The sequence below is a fragment of the Poecilia formosa genome, unplaced genomic scaffold, assembly GCF_000485575.1.
Source record: "Poecilia formosa unplaced genomic scaffold, Poecilia_formosa-5.1.2 Scaffold213, whole genome shotgun sequence".
Classification (NCBI taxonomy): Eukaryota; Metazoa; Chordata; class Actinopteri; order Cyprinodontiformes; family Poeciliidae; genus Poecilia; species Poecilia formosa.
In genome coordinates this window covers 27,242-43,720 of record NW_006800152.1, presented here as the reverse complement: position 1 = coordinate 43,720, position 16,479 = coordinate 27,242, and the positions used below count along the sequence as shown (strand labels likewise).

Genomic DNA, 16,479 nt, shown 5'->3' with positions numbered 1-16,479 from the left:
TATCCACACTATTTTAACCAAAAATACATTTAAAGTCTCTCTTGATGCTCTGTATACAGCCTGTGCTCGGTCAGTGTTTATAATACCATTCACAAATGCATTAATTCTTATTATTTTCGCAGTAATATGTTACAGCAAAAATAATAAGTAACATGTTAGAGGCAAAAACATGCTACTAACATGTCACTTCATATTAGTGACATGTATTTTAAATTGTTATAGTTTTTAGTTCAATATATATAGAGCTTGAATAGAACTTTTGCTCTACTGACTGATGAATGCTGGTTTTTCAGGCCTACCTGTTTGGCTGCTGTTTGACTGGCAGAACTGAACATCAGCTGGCAGGTCATTAATGCAGCCACATGTGCCACCTATGATGGGGTCACAGACCCCATACGTAATGCAGTTGTTGTAAGACCAGGCAAAGTTCTCCTCACATACACACTGGTACCCAGTTATGTTTGGTGAACACACTGTGGGAAGAAGAAAAAAAACAAAAAAACATCAACGCAATACAAAGACTTAATTTTGTTCCCAGAACAGGAGGACATGGTACAGCATTAATGTTTGTCAAAAATGAAAACAACACTAAGCCGTGTTATACCTGTTGTGGTCTCAAGGCTGTTGATTTCCACAGTGTTGTTGATCACAACGGGGAAGCTGAAGTTGTTGAGAATCCTTTGGAGACTCTCGAGGTCAGAGAAGGTTATGACAAATTGGAGGTCGTGTTCAGTGAAGTTTGAGAGAGCAGAAGAGGCTGGAAGAAAAACTTCCTTTAATGACTGTCCTAACAGTGACATTAATGAGACATTTAGTGTATCCAGAAAGGAGCCATTTTTTTCTACAGTGACTCACCTTCTCTTTTCTCTCTGGTATGAAGGATGGATGATGTGGAATCCCTCAGATCCTGTAAAGCATCAGCACTTCTGCTTATCTTTGCAATTTTGACCAATGAAAGTAACTATTTATGTGTTTTACACTGTGAAAGGACAATCTCACATGGTGTGACGCTACAATAAGGTTGGTAACATGCCAGGCTCACCTGAAAGAACACGGACACAGACTGTCTGAATCCTGGTTGGTCGAGAGTGAAGCATATTAACAACAGCAAAACACCGAACCGCAGGGCCTTTGGTAAAGCCATCTTCACTAAAGAGAGAATAAAGGTAAATACCTTCCAAGCTTAAGTGTTCCTAAAAACATCTACAAGAAAACCAGCAATTACATATATACAATCTTACTGGTCTAATGGTGTAAAGACTTGTAGTTGTTGGACCTGTATGATGCCATTCCATGTACTTAGTCATGTAAGCTAAGCTTTTAAATGTTCCCTGCCCAGAAATACACATAAATGCTACAACCATTTCAGAAGAGACCAGTCATATTTGGGTTCAACCATCAGTGTTTACTTAAAAAGGGTTGGCAGAATCATTTAGAAATGGTGATGGTTTATAGTTCCAGTAGTTTGTTAAAAGATCAAACTTAAACAAACAAATGAAAAACTTGTCTTGGCAGCAGCTAATGTTAGTGCAGCAAAAGAGAAAGCGAAACCACATTGTTTTGCTTTGTTTATGCCTTTGTTTGGCTAAAGCAAAACTGTACTACAAACTTTTTTTCCCCCCAGAATTTTTACTGTCTTCCTCATTCAGTGTTTTAAGGGAAGATCAGATTGTGGTCAACTAAATTCTCTGACGTCAGCAGATATTATCTTAAATGGGAACAATGACCCTGACATTTATCACTGTCACCAAGTGATGGCTGCTCCCAATCAGAATAATAAACATTAGCTTCACAGATTTCTTCAGGTGAAGAAAGCCAACACCATAACACTACATCCACATTGCTTTTCATTTGATGCAAAGATCCTCTGTACCAAAGATCCTCTGTACCAAAGATCCTCTGTACCAAAGATCCTCTGTACCAAAGATCCTCTGTACCAAAGATCCTCTGTACCAGACCATTATGGTCCTCTAGGACTTTCTCAGTGCAACTCATTTTTGCGACAACTCTTATTTACAAAAGCAATTCAATCACGGAGCCAAACACCCATCAGATAGATAAGCATAGTCAGATCATGAGTAAAAGAAGAAAAGAAAAATCCATAACATTTTTAATAGATTCATTGTTGAGAGATCTGTTGCTCTCCAGTTTATTGGAGTTTCATTTATTGCTTAAGAACATTGAGGGGAAAAAGCTGCTCTGACTTCTTGTTGAGAATTTACCTTGTTTTTATAATTTCTTCTTCTCTTACTTCTTCTGACACAAAAGTGAACAATGAGTGCTGTTTTACCCCTACAAAGAGTTTATTTTGAGGTCTTTTACCTGAAGGTGTTGATTCTCTGAGTTCAACCTGAGTCCTAGACCATTCACAGACCAAGACTCTAAAAACAGGCCTGGTTGTAATTTATCGTCGCCTGATGATATGAACAGTTTTTTGCTGTCATTTTCAGTTTTGCAAATCGATGAGCAATGTTAAAAAGTTGCAAAACATTTAACATTTTGCACTTTATAAGATCCAAAAAGAACAAGATTGTGCAATGCATAATTTCAAGCATGTTTTCAAAATGCTAGGATTAATACAAAACCCATGCCATGTCTTTTAAATTGACTAGGTAAGCAAACCTTGTGCTAACTTGGCCAAATGATTGAGCATAAACATCTATTTATCTTAGGAAAACTTTACAAAGCCTTTGTAAACGTGCTGGTAAAGCCAATCAAGCTAATATAAGAAAATTACAAAGACATTAATGCATAATGACAGCAATAATCGCAATTATTGTCAGTTTAGATTAAATAAACACAGATGTTTACATATCAAGAAATATTTTGATTAGTTATAATTAATATTAAAACAAGCAAATAAATGACTAAATGCCTTTGGAATTAATTCCAACTATAGATGGAGAATGATTACAAGTTTTTCCAAAACTGTTATGGAGGCCATGATCTGATAAAAGTACTAAAATCTTAGCAGGGAATAAAACGTTTTAAGAACTCTTCCAACTGACGGAGAATTGAAGACAAGAGAGGACCAGTCATAGATTTATAAATGACATTATGACAACAACATTAGGACACAAAATGTTTTGGAGTTTGTAATGGAAGCCAGTGTGTTCAGATTATGCAAGAACTGCTTATTGCTACATGAACATAGATGACCTCCTCACGAAAGTGCAACTGTCAGCATTTTTGCTTTAGTTTTTTGCCCAATCCCAGAAACACACCTGTTAGATGAGTGAATGTAAGTCAACCAAAGGATAATGTATGTGAACAAAACTAACAAAACCACAGATACAAGTGTTTAACTCCAATAGACTATTCTGTATAAAACCTAGTGCGTAACCAGCACGTACTTAAATTCCTGACAACTAATGCAGTTTAACCGCCTGTATCTTTATGATGATACAGAAAGTATGGCTCTGTTCCAGAATGTTCATGCTTGCTTTGTCTAGTTCTGGAACAAACAGGTCCCAAAGAATTCCAGAATGTAGTATAAGTAGCTACACCCAGTTTCGAATCTCAACTGTACTCTCTAATATAGTTGCACAACAGTTTTATGTAGATATATATTCCATTATTTAATTATTTAAAAAATTCAGGTGTATGAACATTTCTGATGTGGAATCCACCAATTATGGTGTTTCCTGCTTAGTTAGCGAAACTACAGCCTTTTGAGGACAGACTAAGTAGGACAACTAGTTGCTGCAATATCACACTGTAGTACACTGACACTTGTCCAGGGTGTAGCTACCCTGTTTTATCTGCTAACTCCTCAGACACAATAGTTACTTTACATACAAATGCTCAGTTTCAGACCTTCAATCGTAATAGAGTCATTGTTATTAACCACATTGATTTTTATCCATTAAAATTGTCCCATTTCATGTTATTGACCACAATAAATGATGCATTTCTAAAGTGAAACAAACCTACTACTTATGTAACTCTTGACAAGTTGTAATACTGGTTTCTCTGTAAATACACTAAAGAAAATACAGCTGACTGTGTGAGTTCCATTGTCTAGGCAATTATTCATATGGGTGAGGCTGTCCAAAAGCTTAACTATTAATTCACTGAGTTAAAAAATGAACGTCATATTTCAGTATAACAGCAGATGTGAGGTAAGTCAACTTAATTGACCTTCTCAGACTTGTTTCGTTCATAAACAAGCAGAAAGTGACACAGAACGTTTTTTCTTGGTGACTTTTTGTGGCCACGTAACCACATAAACATCCCTAACAACACACAAAAATATCTGTGTCAATTGTCTTTTCAACAATTTCCACTTGGCCAAAGAAACAAAACAAAACAATGAAAATGAAGAATAAAAAATGTTTCCCTTATTTTAAAACACAGATATGGGAGACTTAAATGGCTGATTTTAGTGGCTAGTAATGGTCCAGATCTAACGCTAGCTTCTTTGTAAACAAGTAAAAACTTCTGTTTCAGATATGTGTACCATAATGTAGACATATTTTTTTTGCTACAAGTTACATTTTACTCTGGTTTTAAAAGAGACTACTACAATTAATCTGCTTTTAAAAAGGTTTGGTTACAAGGTTGGAGAAACGATAGCGAACAGATTTCTGACATCCCAGCTGCTCATCTCCCAGTTGATTTTTTCATTTCACGCATACAAAGATAATACTTAACTGATATCCTTATGGCAGAAAACACAATTTATTCCCATTTTATATTTTTGAAACATTTGAAATGACAATAGCTTACATGTTATTTATCATCCATTAAGGTCTCCCACTTTTTCTTTTTTCTTTTTTTGCAAATAACTAAAACAAAGTTACACAATTCTAGACTTTACAAAATGGTGTTCTCCAGTTCTCGAAGTTCTTAACATCTCAAATAAGTAAAGTAAATGGTTTCTGGGTTCTGCTGTAATTAGTAATGTCATTCTGAAATACAGGTACTCTTCAACACCTGATTGAAAAAAGTTAATGTACTGGTATATCTGAATTATGAATAAAAACATAACTTTATAGAATTCTAGTTTGAAGTACCACACACACCAGTAGGTGGCAGTAGCAGAAATTATTCTCAGAAGTTTTTACTTCTTTCAAGTCTAACTCATAAGTAAATAAGATATGGACAGTGTATTCTGTATTTTCTGTTTTATTCATGTAAAGTGTTTGGAACATTCATTTGAGGTTGTTAATATGTTTGTTGATGTTGGAATGACTGTAAATGTTCATATAATTATTTACATTACTATCTGACAAAACAATTTAATCTAGGACTGTAGAATCTAGGACTCTAGGACAAATCGGCATGAAGACTTTATTGTAAATAAATATGTTCTGTTTGTAAAAATCTTCCATTAGGTATTTAATTAATTTTAAAATATTGATTTAATTAAATACCAATAAGGTCCTTCATTATTTACAGTCCTTGATATCAAAATCTCTGTCTGTATTTCAGATTCTTATTACATTATTGTATATATGTAATTGACTTGGAATCTGTCTCTATAATTGGACTGAATGTGCCTAATGTGCCTTGACACGTGAGAAGGGTTGCGGCATTACATGAATAAACCAAGACTGAATTGAATGTTATTTTATTTAGTAAGAGTGTGTTTGTTTTATGCAGGCTGCTGTTTTGTGTTTGTTTGATGCAATATTGTATGATTGCAAATAAACTTAGAAAGAAAAAAGGGAATAAATGCTCAGAGTTTGTGTTGTGTCCCAGTCTCTCTTTTTCATTGGCTGTTGACAACAACAGTTGCAAATGGGTTGACAGTAAGCTTACTGTAACTGACTTTGTTCAGGTTTTACTAAACATAAAGTGTTTGTTTGAATGCTCCAGTCTGTTCCCCTGAAACACTTTCTGACTCCAGTTTTTGCTTCATCTCACGCTATTTTTATTTTTATTTTTTTGCCAGATCTCCCTCCCAAAATGGCCACAACTACTGCAGACTGACTTAGACTTTCCTGATGAAATCAGGGGTAAAATTGGGCCAAACTATCTGTAGTGTGTCTCCCGTCAAAGGTTCCTTTCCTGTAGCTTTTTAGCTTTTTGTTAGAGATACATTATCCACCCATTATCCTTTCAGTTATAACACACTCCATTTCATTCTGCTCTTCCACATCAAATTAACCTTTGGCAGAAAATGGAGGATGTCAATCTATCTTGAACTTAGTCTTTCTATGGAACCTTGCTTCAGCTGCTCAAAGATTGACCCTCATCTTACAGTCATGATCCATGTCTCATGACCTCACAGATGTGGGTTTGGCCTCAGTTAAACAGGTAAATCCAGAGGCTTTTTGTCTTAGTTTCGACTTCATGATGTACTCCAGCTGCACCCACATTGCTGCAGGCAAGGGCTAAATCTCTTCAGTCCATTTCCTACTTACTTCTACAATTAGTTGTGAACAAGACACAAAAAATATTTAAACTTCTCCACTTAAGAATGTTTTTTCTCTTAAGACCTATGCCTTCAGACTTAGAGGAGATGACTCTGCACACTGCTACTAAGTGATGTGAATGCCAAACCTTGCACTAATAAAAGTGAGATATTTTGCTCCTACTCATGACTTGTTCATCACTAGTCTCACTGTTCAGTGATGGAAAGAAAACCCTTGAACTCAAACTAAATCTTATGACCGATGAAGAAATTAAAAATATTCATGTTTTCATTACAATCCAACTTTGCAAGCTTCAAAGCGCAAGAGGAAAAATCGAGAAGGCAAACAAATAAAACACACAAACATGCACTCAATCAGACCCCACATCAGCTGATCAAGTTTCTTTTTGTTTATCTGCGCTTTCCGTTGTTACAAAAAACTCGTCCAGGAGAAGTGAATGCTCCAAGTCAATGACTCGATGCAATCTGCTGGGTTTCCTTAGATAGAAACAATCACACTACTTTGAATATTAAACTGGGCTTGCTGTAATGTTTGATAATTAGGATCAATTGGAATGTATGACTGATTTGTTGTGAACTGGAGCTATATAAATAAACTGAATTGACTTTCATTTAAAACTCACAGAAAGCCTGTATGGTATGATGGAAAAGATAATTAATAAAAAATGTATGTAATTTCCAAACTGTGGATAACCTTCATGAAATCATCTTTGACACACAAAGGTTTCCATTAGTCCTCTAAACACCTGTATCACCCTACAGCAGTGTTATTCAGCTCATTCTGTATAAAATATTCAATGTTTGTCCCTAAAAAACAATGTACACCCCTGTTCTAACCCCAACATAGCATTAAATGTCACTAGGATGCACTGTGGTCTGTTCACCTTGTAAAATGCAACACCATTCAATACACGTTTCTCAAAACTGTGTGCGCCACTCTGGGGCCAAACAGTGACTTAGAAACTCGACTAAAAAGATGTGGTCAAAGCAACAGTGCAGCAGAAATTCACTTTGAATTTTAATAACTCACAACACTAAAGATATATTTAAAGTACCAGCCAGTTGTACATTAATGTCATTTTTTAAAAACTTCCAGTTTAAAACTGGGATTCCACTTTATTTATTGTAGTTCCTGTGAAGGTTGAAGATGTTTTCATTTGAGCTAGAGGAGATTTTTTAAACGTTTTACTCCTTGCTTTCTTTCCCAACTACATGAAGTACTTTGTTACTTAAAACTCAGAAGAAGGCATGAGTGAGAGTTATCTCTTAGTAAAAATATTTGAAGGATATAACTTTTGAAAAAGTTTTAGCATTACACAATTAACAAGCATTGTTAGGTTTTAAAGATTCCTTCAGATTTATGATTGTTTTTGTTTTTTTTCTTTTCTTTTTTTTGCATTTTTGTGACTCCCAAAATTTAAACCAAGCTGAAATATTTTGTCCTCGTCGCAATGAGTTTCAAAAAGTCAGTTTACAATGTAATTAAATCAGTACTTCAATACATTTCTTACTCCATCTTGAAAAGTAACGAATCAAATACCTCACACCAATTAAACACCAAGTGGTGTCATGAAATCATGTGAATGGTTATGCGTAAATGTATTAATTACAAAGTATAGCTGGATGGTCAAGAAAAGGATTCTGTAAACAGGATGCTTAGAACTTAAAAGTATCTCCTGGATCACATTAGGGACAGAGATGTAAAAACACCTTATAATCAACTCACCTACTCTTGTCCTGATGCTTCCTAAAAGGCTCGTCAAAACCGTACTTTCATCCTACTGCTCTTCATTCCGACACACTGATTTATACTCCCAGTCAAGTAAAAGTCTTTGATTCAACTTCCTCAAAACAAACTCGTCAGGCTTGTTGAGCAAGCTGGGTTTTTAACAAATACTCAGGCGACTGTCTATTCACTTTGACTGTGGGGATTGTCCTGTGAAAACAAATGTCTGCGTCATGTCTTTTCAGAGCACCACTACGTCGCTGGAGGACATGCCTATTTCCTTTAGAAATGCTTCTGTGTTTAAGCTACGCTCATCATCTTTGTCTTTTTGTCAACACACACAAAGCAGGCTCACAGATTTCATAAATCTTTCAGAAACATTCAAACTTTCTTAAATCATATAGTGCATCTATGACTTGTGTAAAGTACAATCTGATCTCTGACCTGATTTAACATATCTGATTTCAGATTGAAGCAATTCCTGGGTGACAAGAGGACATATTTTCACACATTGCTAAGGTTGTTTCGGTTTTGATCCTTTCTTCAGCTGAAGAGGCAACCAGCTAATTCTGATGAACAGATTGATTTTATGTCAGCGAATGTTTCCATGATGGCTGCTGGTCATTTAATAGATTCAACTATTGACTCTATGAAGCCATGTAAATTCATGTGTCACATGGAAGTTAAATCTGATCATTATGCACAGAAAAATGCTGCTGAATGTGGCAGATGTTTTGGTCAATTCAATGATCAGATCAGGCAACAAAACCTCTTCCACAGGATGAAAGACAAAGTTAGATTACCTGCAGGGTAGTTAGCACTTTGTATAGCTAGAGTTAGTAATAAGCTCAAGATTTTCAACCAAAGAACTTTTGTGAAAAGGAGAACAAGCATTAAAAGTTAAAGTTAGTTAAATTAAAAGTTAAATTAAAAGTTGTTACTTGAGAATTTTAAAATATGTTTTTTCTCTAAGGATCTTATCAGGATTTACTGGAGATAGGTTAAGTTTTGAGCTGAAGTAAATGGTTTTTCAAGCAAAGGTGTCTGTTGATCGGCAGCTGAGGATAATTACGGCATTAGAGGTAGTTGCTCAAGGAGGACATGTTCATAGACGAAGATTGGTGATTTAGAAGAACATTGCAGGTTCTATCAAATAGAGGCAAAAGTCTGGTTGGTGTGTCTGGAACACAAAGAGACTTAAGCTATGAAACTCTTTAAAAATTAAAATAGCACAAAGACTTAGCTCTTTGATGAGCTGCAGACATGATTAGTACAAGTGCCTTATAAGCTGCTCTTAATGAGATAATGGATAATGACATGCAGGTATGGTAGGAGCAAAGTCACACAACCAGGTAAACACCAGAGAACTGAAAAGGAATAACAGGAAACAGACACGACCCATCCAGCAGAGGGTAATGGCAATACTAGAAGGTTGTCACCTCGATTTTTTAAAATAATTCCCTAGAAAGACTGGATTAAAGTAGTCAGGCAGGGGAAATAGACTCTAAAAAAGTTGGGGTGTGGAGGCAAAGGAGGGGATTGAACAACAGAACAATTGGAAGGGCTTTGTGATTAGTAAGTGACGTTTTGTTGTCTTGCGTTACAGAAATATAAGACTTAGAACATGGGTGTGTGAGTTTGACAACTGGAAGTGCGTAATAGTTAAACAGATGAGAAGGCTCAACAATCAGAGAAGCCTGAGGTAGAGCAAAGAAACATTAACCAGGCACAGGTGTTGGAAATGATCCAGGACATTAAGGCCATCAACACGAGACTGACAGAGAGAGGCCACACAGAGCAAGACCACGGCAAAAACATCACGACCACACAGCACCACGCCAGGACGTCACAAGCTAACTATGATAAGTCTTAACCACTGGCCTGTCTCCAGGAGACAGTCTAGTGGAAGTAAGGACTAAGAGCTCTAAAAGATTTAACAGTTGACAAGTTATAAACATTTCAGATGAGTTGCTTCAGGACTACAATAGGCTCTGGTGTGTAACACTTTATTTCTCAGAAAATAAAGTACATCACATTGCTTAAAAATACTGTGTTGAAAGCCATATGTTTTTACCTGAAGGAAAGTGAGGCCTTTTCATTCGTTTTAAACATCCAAGTAAGCAGGTCAACTGCCCTCATCTGTTTCACAAGGCAGACAGAAGAATTTGCAGTCTTTGTTTAAACTTATGGTAAAGGTCTGTGCACTTTAAGCAACATATTGTCATCTTCTTGCAAGACTATACAATCAACTTGTTAACAGGTTTTTAAGAAAACTAATTAAAATAGGCCAAATCTAAATCAGAGTAAAATTCAAACAAGTATTCTACTTTAAAATTAGCTTCTTCTTATGAGATATTTAGCAATCCACAAGCTCATGATGATTGGCAGTGAAGAATTGTCAAGAGCTGGAATGCGTTTTTAAATATCAGGACGTAAGGAGTACCCTGAGAGAATGGAAAAATTCTTCATCAGTTCCCATGAGAATTCATAGTTTAATCTCAAAGGTAATTTCATTTTGCAATATTCATATATAGTAGCTTGATGAAAACCAGTGGTTGTGAATAAATAAGATTGAGTTTGACCGTGAAACTGAACCCACACAGTCTTGGTCCTAATTGGAATTTAAGGCATGCTGTTCATCCAGTAACCCTCATACGGTTCTTTCACTGTTACTGGAAGACAGCTGGGGTTGTGTTTACTCCCTTTGTAAAAGCTTACCATACTATCTGATTGAATTGTTGAAGTTTAGTCTAGTTAGAGCATTGTAAACAAGATTGAATAACATTCATGAGCAGGTTTGTTGTAGATACTACCCAAAAAGTCGTCAAAAAAGAATTCTCTGTTTTTGTTATATTACTTCATGGTTTGATAAAAATCTACACCGACAAATTAGTCAGTAGTCTTTAGTCGCCACCAACTTCACTACTTTGAAAATAAACAGGATGCAGTTCTTTCATCACACAAGTCCCTTGTTGGCTGGTGTCATTTCTGGTTCATTATCACCCTAAACTCTATGGGTCCACTTTCACCACGTTTATTCTTCAGTGGCCGTAACTTTGTTTTCCTTTACATCTTGTGTGCTTTATAAACCCCTGTGGAAAAGATTAGTTGACAGTGTGCCTGAGTATTCTAAGGCAACGGTAGCTGAGGGACTGTCAACAGACCACACACATTCACACCTCTAATTGAAGACTCTCTATCCAGAGACATCATCCAAACATGCACTGTTTTTAGTTTGTGTTTGCTTTAAAAAGTGTAATATGATATAATTTTTGCAAATATGATGTTACCTTCATTTTAAAAATGATCTTAAAAAGTACAAACTAAATGACAACTTTTCACCTTTTGGTATTGATGGAACCGTAATACAGTTGTTCTGTTAATTTTGATAGTAGTTTGTCTTGCCTTTGCTTTTAGATGCCAACCTTATATGGGATTCTGCCTGGATCCCATATAAGGTTGAATTAATGCACCTAATTGAACCATGCTGTGTCAAGATGCCTTCATTTTTTCCAGTTCCATTTTTTCACCAATTAATCAGAAAAGTCTATTTTTTTTCTTCTGAAAGCCAGATGTATGGAAGTGACAAAGTTAACACATTTCCCACAACATTCCACTGATTAGAGATCTAAGATATCGTTCTTGGAATTTATTGAAGCCACTCCCTTTGTTCAGTCCGTTCACATTTCTACTAAGAAACTTCCTAGAATTTTTACATTCCTTTTTCAGTCAGCAGATTGTTGGATAACTCCAAAGCAACAGCAACTTCTGTATTCAACTGATTAAACTTTAGCTTTAATAACATAAAGCTACATAATTTTAAAAGTTTAATCAGGAATGCTTTTGTAACAAATTTATGTAGGATCATGATTTCTTAGTTAATGTCAAGTTGTCGTAACAAAGACATTTTGAATAATGTCACCTTTGTATTAAAAGTGTCATAATTTACCGAATGACACTTTATGTCAACAGTCATAAATATTCATGAAGACTTATTGATGTTTATGATGGTGTCATGACAGTCATATTCACAACCTGTCAAATAAAGTGTTACCGTCTTATTTTTAGAAGGACTTGCACACAGAAGTGTTAAGAATATTTTAAAAAACAAGATTAGCCAAAATAATGAAAACACAGAGGGACTGCCAATGTCTTACTGTTTTTGCATCAAGTGCCTCTAAAAATGTATACATGGTGAGGAAGGTCACAAGTGTAAACTAAATTTTTGACTTTAATGTAAGTGAATTATTGGAATTCAACCAGAATTAACAATAAATAATTATTATATATATCTATTTATTACCATTGGGTGGTTTGGAGGCAACATATGTCCAGCTCCAATGGCCTCATTGTCGGACCCTTCCTCTCCAGAAGGAAGAGTCCGACATTGTTGGAGGCATCATTGTTGAACTATATGGCTCAAAAATAGTGTTGTAGTTATTCAGTCTTCATCACTCAATCTAGCTTCTTCCTCCAATTGCTAAAGTCTTTGCTGAAATCGCTCACAACTTCCTCCACTTCTGCGTACCCAGCCTTAGTTGTTTATGTTTTGACTTACCCTCATTACGTCACAAGATGGGACCAACGTTTGACCCAATTACTACAGATGAAAACAGCAACACAGGTTGCTACAATCAATAGTAGCCGTACAGGCACACCTGCTAGAAGGAAACAAATACATCCAGTACAACTTTCATTCTATTGGCTGAGAGGTTGCCATGCAACGGTCCATTTTTGTTCCAGAAGCAAGCAGAAAATGTTTCGTAAGAGAGCAGAGAGTCCGAGCAGAGACTAAGTGAGCGTGAGGAGGATTAGCAATAAGGGATGCACCAATTTATTTGCTCGCTGATTTACCGGTGCCAATTTCTTTCATTTTGGGACATCGGTGATCGGCCGATTTTTTTCAAGTGGAAGCCGAGCTTGTCCACCGATCTTATTTAAGAAAGATCTAAGAATCAACCACTGTCCTCTTTTGCTCTCTGGTGAGAAATGTTTGACTGACAGACCGGTGCTCCAAATTCTGTCTGCACATTTTCAATTAACAATAGTTAATTGAAACTTACTCTTTGTAGAGTAAGTTTCTACAAAGAGTTGTAGAGTTGTTGCCAACTCTACAACTTTCTTGCTATCTTGAGTAACATTTCAGACATGAAAAATTGGAATTGGAAGGTTAAGCATTTTAAAAGATCGTTAATTGGCGATTGGCCAGAAAACTGCAATCGGTGCACCCTACTCGCGATATTATTCAACAGGTGGGATGTACAGACACACATACTCTTAGACTCACTGATCATTACTCCTGTCTGATGGAAGAAAGTTACAAAAATCTCATTGGACAGTAATTATGATGGTGTAAATGAGGTTGGCAAGGAGTTTCTATAAAGGATTTTGCACAAAGACTCATGGCACAAAGCAAATACTGCTGGTGAACTGACTGCCTGTAATTGACAGTTTGAAATAAGTAAGTACTTGACGTATTTCTGATGTGCTGTCAGATGTATTTAATGTTATGTTTATGTTTCAGAGATTTTTTTTTTTTCAATTTTTAGGTCATGAACCCAGATGTGACTGTGAACAGGACAGTTATTATGACTCACTTACACCCATGCTATGAAATGATTGACTTCAGTTACAAACTAACCATGACTCCTTCTGTTATATGTGTAATGTTATATGGATTTCTTATGCTATTATCTACTGTAACTGTATGTGGAAACCTCCTTGTGGTAATATCAATAGTTTATTTCAAACAGCTTCACACACCCACCAACACTCTCATTCTGTCTCTGGCTGTGGCCGACCTGCTGGTTGGGATTTTAGTGTTTCCTCTCAGCATGGCCTTCTCTCTCAGTTCATGTACCTATAATGAGAGTTTATTTTGTAAGGTCCGTGACAGCTTTGATATATTGTTTAGTACATGCTCTATTATGCACCTGTGTTGTATTTCAGTTGACAGGTACTATGCTGTGTGTCAGCCTCTCACATATAGATCTAAAATCAGCCGTCATGTTGCTGCCATCATGATCGCAGTGAGCTGGGGTGTTTCTGCTCTCGTTAGCATCGGAGTGACAATTCCTAGATTAAAAAATGAACAATGTTTGGAAAACTGTTTTATTGATGTTCTGATGGCAAACACAATTGGACCTATATTATCATTTTACTTTCCAGTGGTCATAATTCTTTGCATCTACCTGAAGATCTTCCTTGTCGCACAGAGACAGGCACGAAGCATCCAAAGCATAAAGTCTGGAGCAACTGCCAGTAAGATGGAGAGAAAAGCCACCAAAACTCTGGCTATTGTTCTGGGAGTTTTTCTGTTTTGCTGGTCTCCATTCTTCCTTTGCATCACTTTTCTGCCTTTTACCAGTAATCCAGTACCAATTCCAGTGATTGAAACACTTAACTGGTTAACATTATCCAATTCAATGCTTAATCCATTTATCTACGGGTTTTTTTACACCTGGTTCAGGTCAGCTATTAAAATTATTGCTTCTGGGAAAATATTACGAGGCAATTTTACTAAATTGAGACTGCATTGAATATCAATATGCAAGCAGCAGAGGTTTTTTAAATGAACGTGAACTCATTCCAATATATTAAATTTTGAGAATTTAAGTTATGCTCCATTTAAAAATCTTGTTAGATGAACCAAAGCACAGATTTGTTGTGTTTGTTGACACATTCTTAAACAGCGAACAGTTAAACTGTGATTATAACCTGTAGTAAAAAATACAGGTAAGGCTCAACCTGGTCTACTGTTAAAGCAATGGAAGAAATATTTCCAGTTTTTGGAGGGTGTGGGGGTTACATTTTTTGTGACATTAGTAGCCTTTCTTCATCAGTAGGTGAACAGAGAGAGAAGGGGAAACCATGCAGGAAAATGTCCATGACCAGAAATAGACCTGAAGACAACTGCATAGAGGACTGTAGTCTCTCAATATGGTGCGTCTCTTTCCAACATTTGTTTGAGAAATGTTATTTTAATGGTTAACCTTGATAAAAGGAATACATTTCAAACAAAAAAGTAGATGGATTTATTGCAATATTGAAACAGCAATGCAATTTTGACAATGACGCTGCGTTATGCACAAAACATAATAAAATTCCATCATTTCCCTCTGGATTTATTAAGGATTAAGGATTTATTGAATCCTCTTAGATGCAGTAAATACAGTTGTAATATAAATTCAGTTATTCTAAGTTGAGATGTTACCAAGTTGCTCATTTAAAATTTACATTAACAGCATTAGAATTACCTTGTTTAGTTTCATCCCATAGATTAGACCAGATGACTTAATTTGAATTCCATGGAGATCGGGTTAAGGGAAAGTTCTTCAATGAAGGTAGAAATTTGGTAAATTAATACACTTTCTTTATTATAACAATCAGGGGCGCCATATAGGGGGGAAATACACAGAAATTAAATAAAATGTGGCCCTGTCAATTACAAAATTAATCATATTGTTTTTCTAAAATTGTTTTTATCAGGTAAAAATTAAATGTTACCACTCCCACACCAAAAAGCACACATCCATATTTGCACTGAACTCCCCTGGATCTGCATGAAATGGTTCGTTCCTGCTTGGCGAGCTTGACGGTGACATTTTCAGCAGCAGTCAATCTATTAGTTAATACAAGATATGTGTCTTAGACAAGGGCTGGGGTGTACATAGAATAGAATAGAATAGAATAGAATAGAATAGAATAGAATATACTTTATTGATTCCCAAAGGGAAATTGCTTATTTGTTGAAAGCTACTCCATCCTAGGTAATAAATACAAAATTTGTAATATATATATATATATATACCTAAGAGTGATGAGTTCAAAATGACTAGATATAAACAAATAAATAAATAACAAGCAATCACATGCAATATATTAATCAGTAAATAACCTATAAATGAGTGCAGAAAAAATTTGAATCAATTAGCACAGACTTGGGCATTGTAAAGCCTAATGGCAACAGGCAGAAATGACTTTCTGTGGCGCTCTATGGTGCACTTTGGTGAAATGATCATCACCTGCTGTTATGAAACAGGAGACACATTTTCATCTGTGATTACAGGAAAATCCTTGCTTTTCACCCATCAAAACCACAGTATACACAAACACAAATGTCATAATGCCAATAATATATTATATGAGTAATTTAAAATCAATCAAGTCAGAATCACACCAAGGAACATAACATGAATTCAACATCATAAATTAAAGCTTGAACTTGTCCAACAACTAAGACAAAAGAATATTCGGTAACACTTTATTTGAAGGGGGTTGAATAAGACTGACATAACACTGTCATAAACATGACATATCACCTGTCATGAACATGAATAAGCCTTCATGAATATTTATGACTGTTGTCATAAAG

The 16,479-nt window shown here is 35.8% G+C and overlaps 2 protein-coding genes across 2 annotated transcripts in view; one reads left to right on the top strand and one right to left on the bottom strand.

The window, feature by feature from the left end:
• LOC103148796 (uncharacterized threonine-rich GPI-anchored glycoprotein PJ4664.02-like) overlaps nt 1-8,232 on the bottom strand; it is a 32,773-nt gene extending 24,541 nt beyond the window's left edge. Inside the window, exons 1-5 of the mRNA XM_007567733.2 lie at nt 8,106-8,232; nt 1,043-1,149; nt 856-907; nt 605-757; nt 300-473 (exon numbers count right to left, since the gene is read on the bottom strand). Of these exons, the coding sequence (XP_007567795.2) occupies nt 300-473; nt 605-757; nt 856-907; nt 1,043-1,144 (481 nt within the window). The 5' untranslated portion in view covers nt 1,145-1,149; nt 8,106-8,232. The remainder of the gene's footprint in view (nt 1-299; nt 474-604; nt 758-855; nt 908-1,042; nt 1,150-8,105) is intronic.
• A 5,539-nt stretch (nt 8,233-13,771) lies between these two features.
• LOC107838107 (trace amine-associated receptor 1-like) lies at nt 13,772-14,692 on the top strand. The gene has a single exon (XM_016679476.1). The coding sequence runs from the start codon at nt 13,772-13,774 to the stop codon at nt 14,642-14,644; it is 873 nt and encodes a 290-aa protein (XP_016534962.1). The 3' UTR covers nt 14,645-14,692.
• The last annotated feature ends 1,787 nt before the right edge of the window (nt 14,693-16,479 follow it).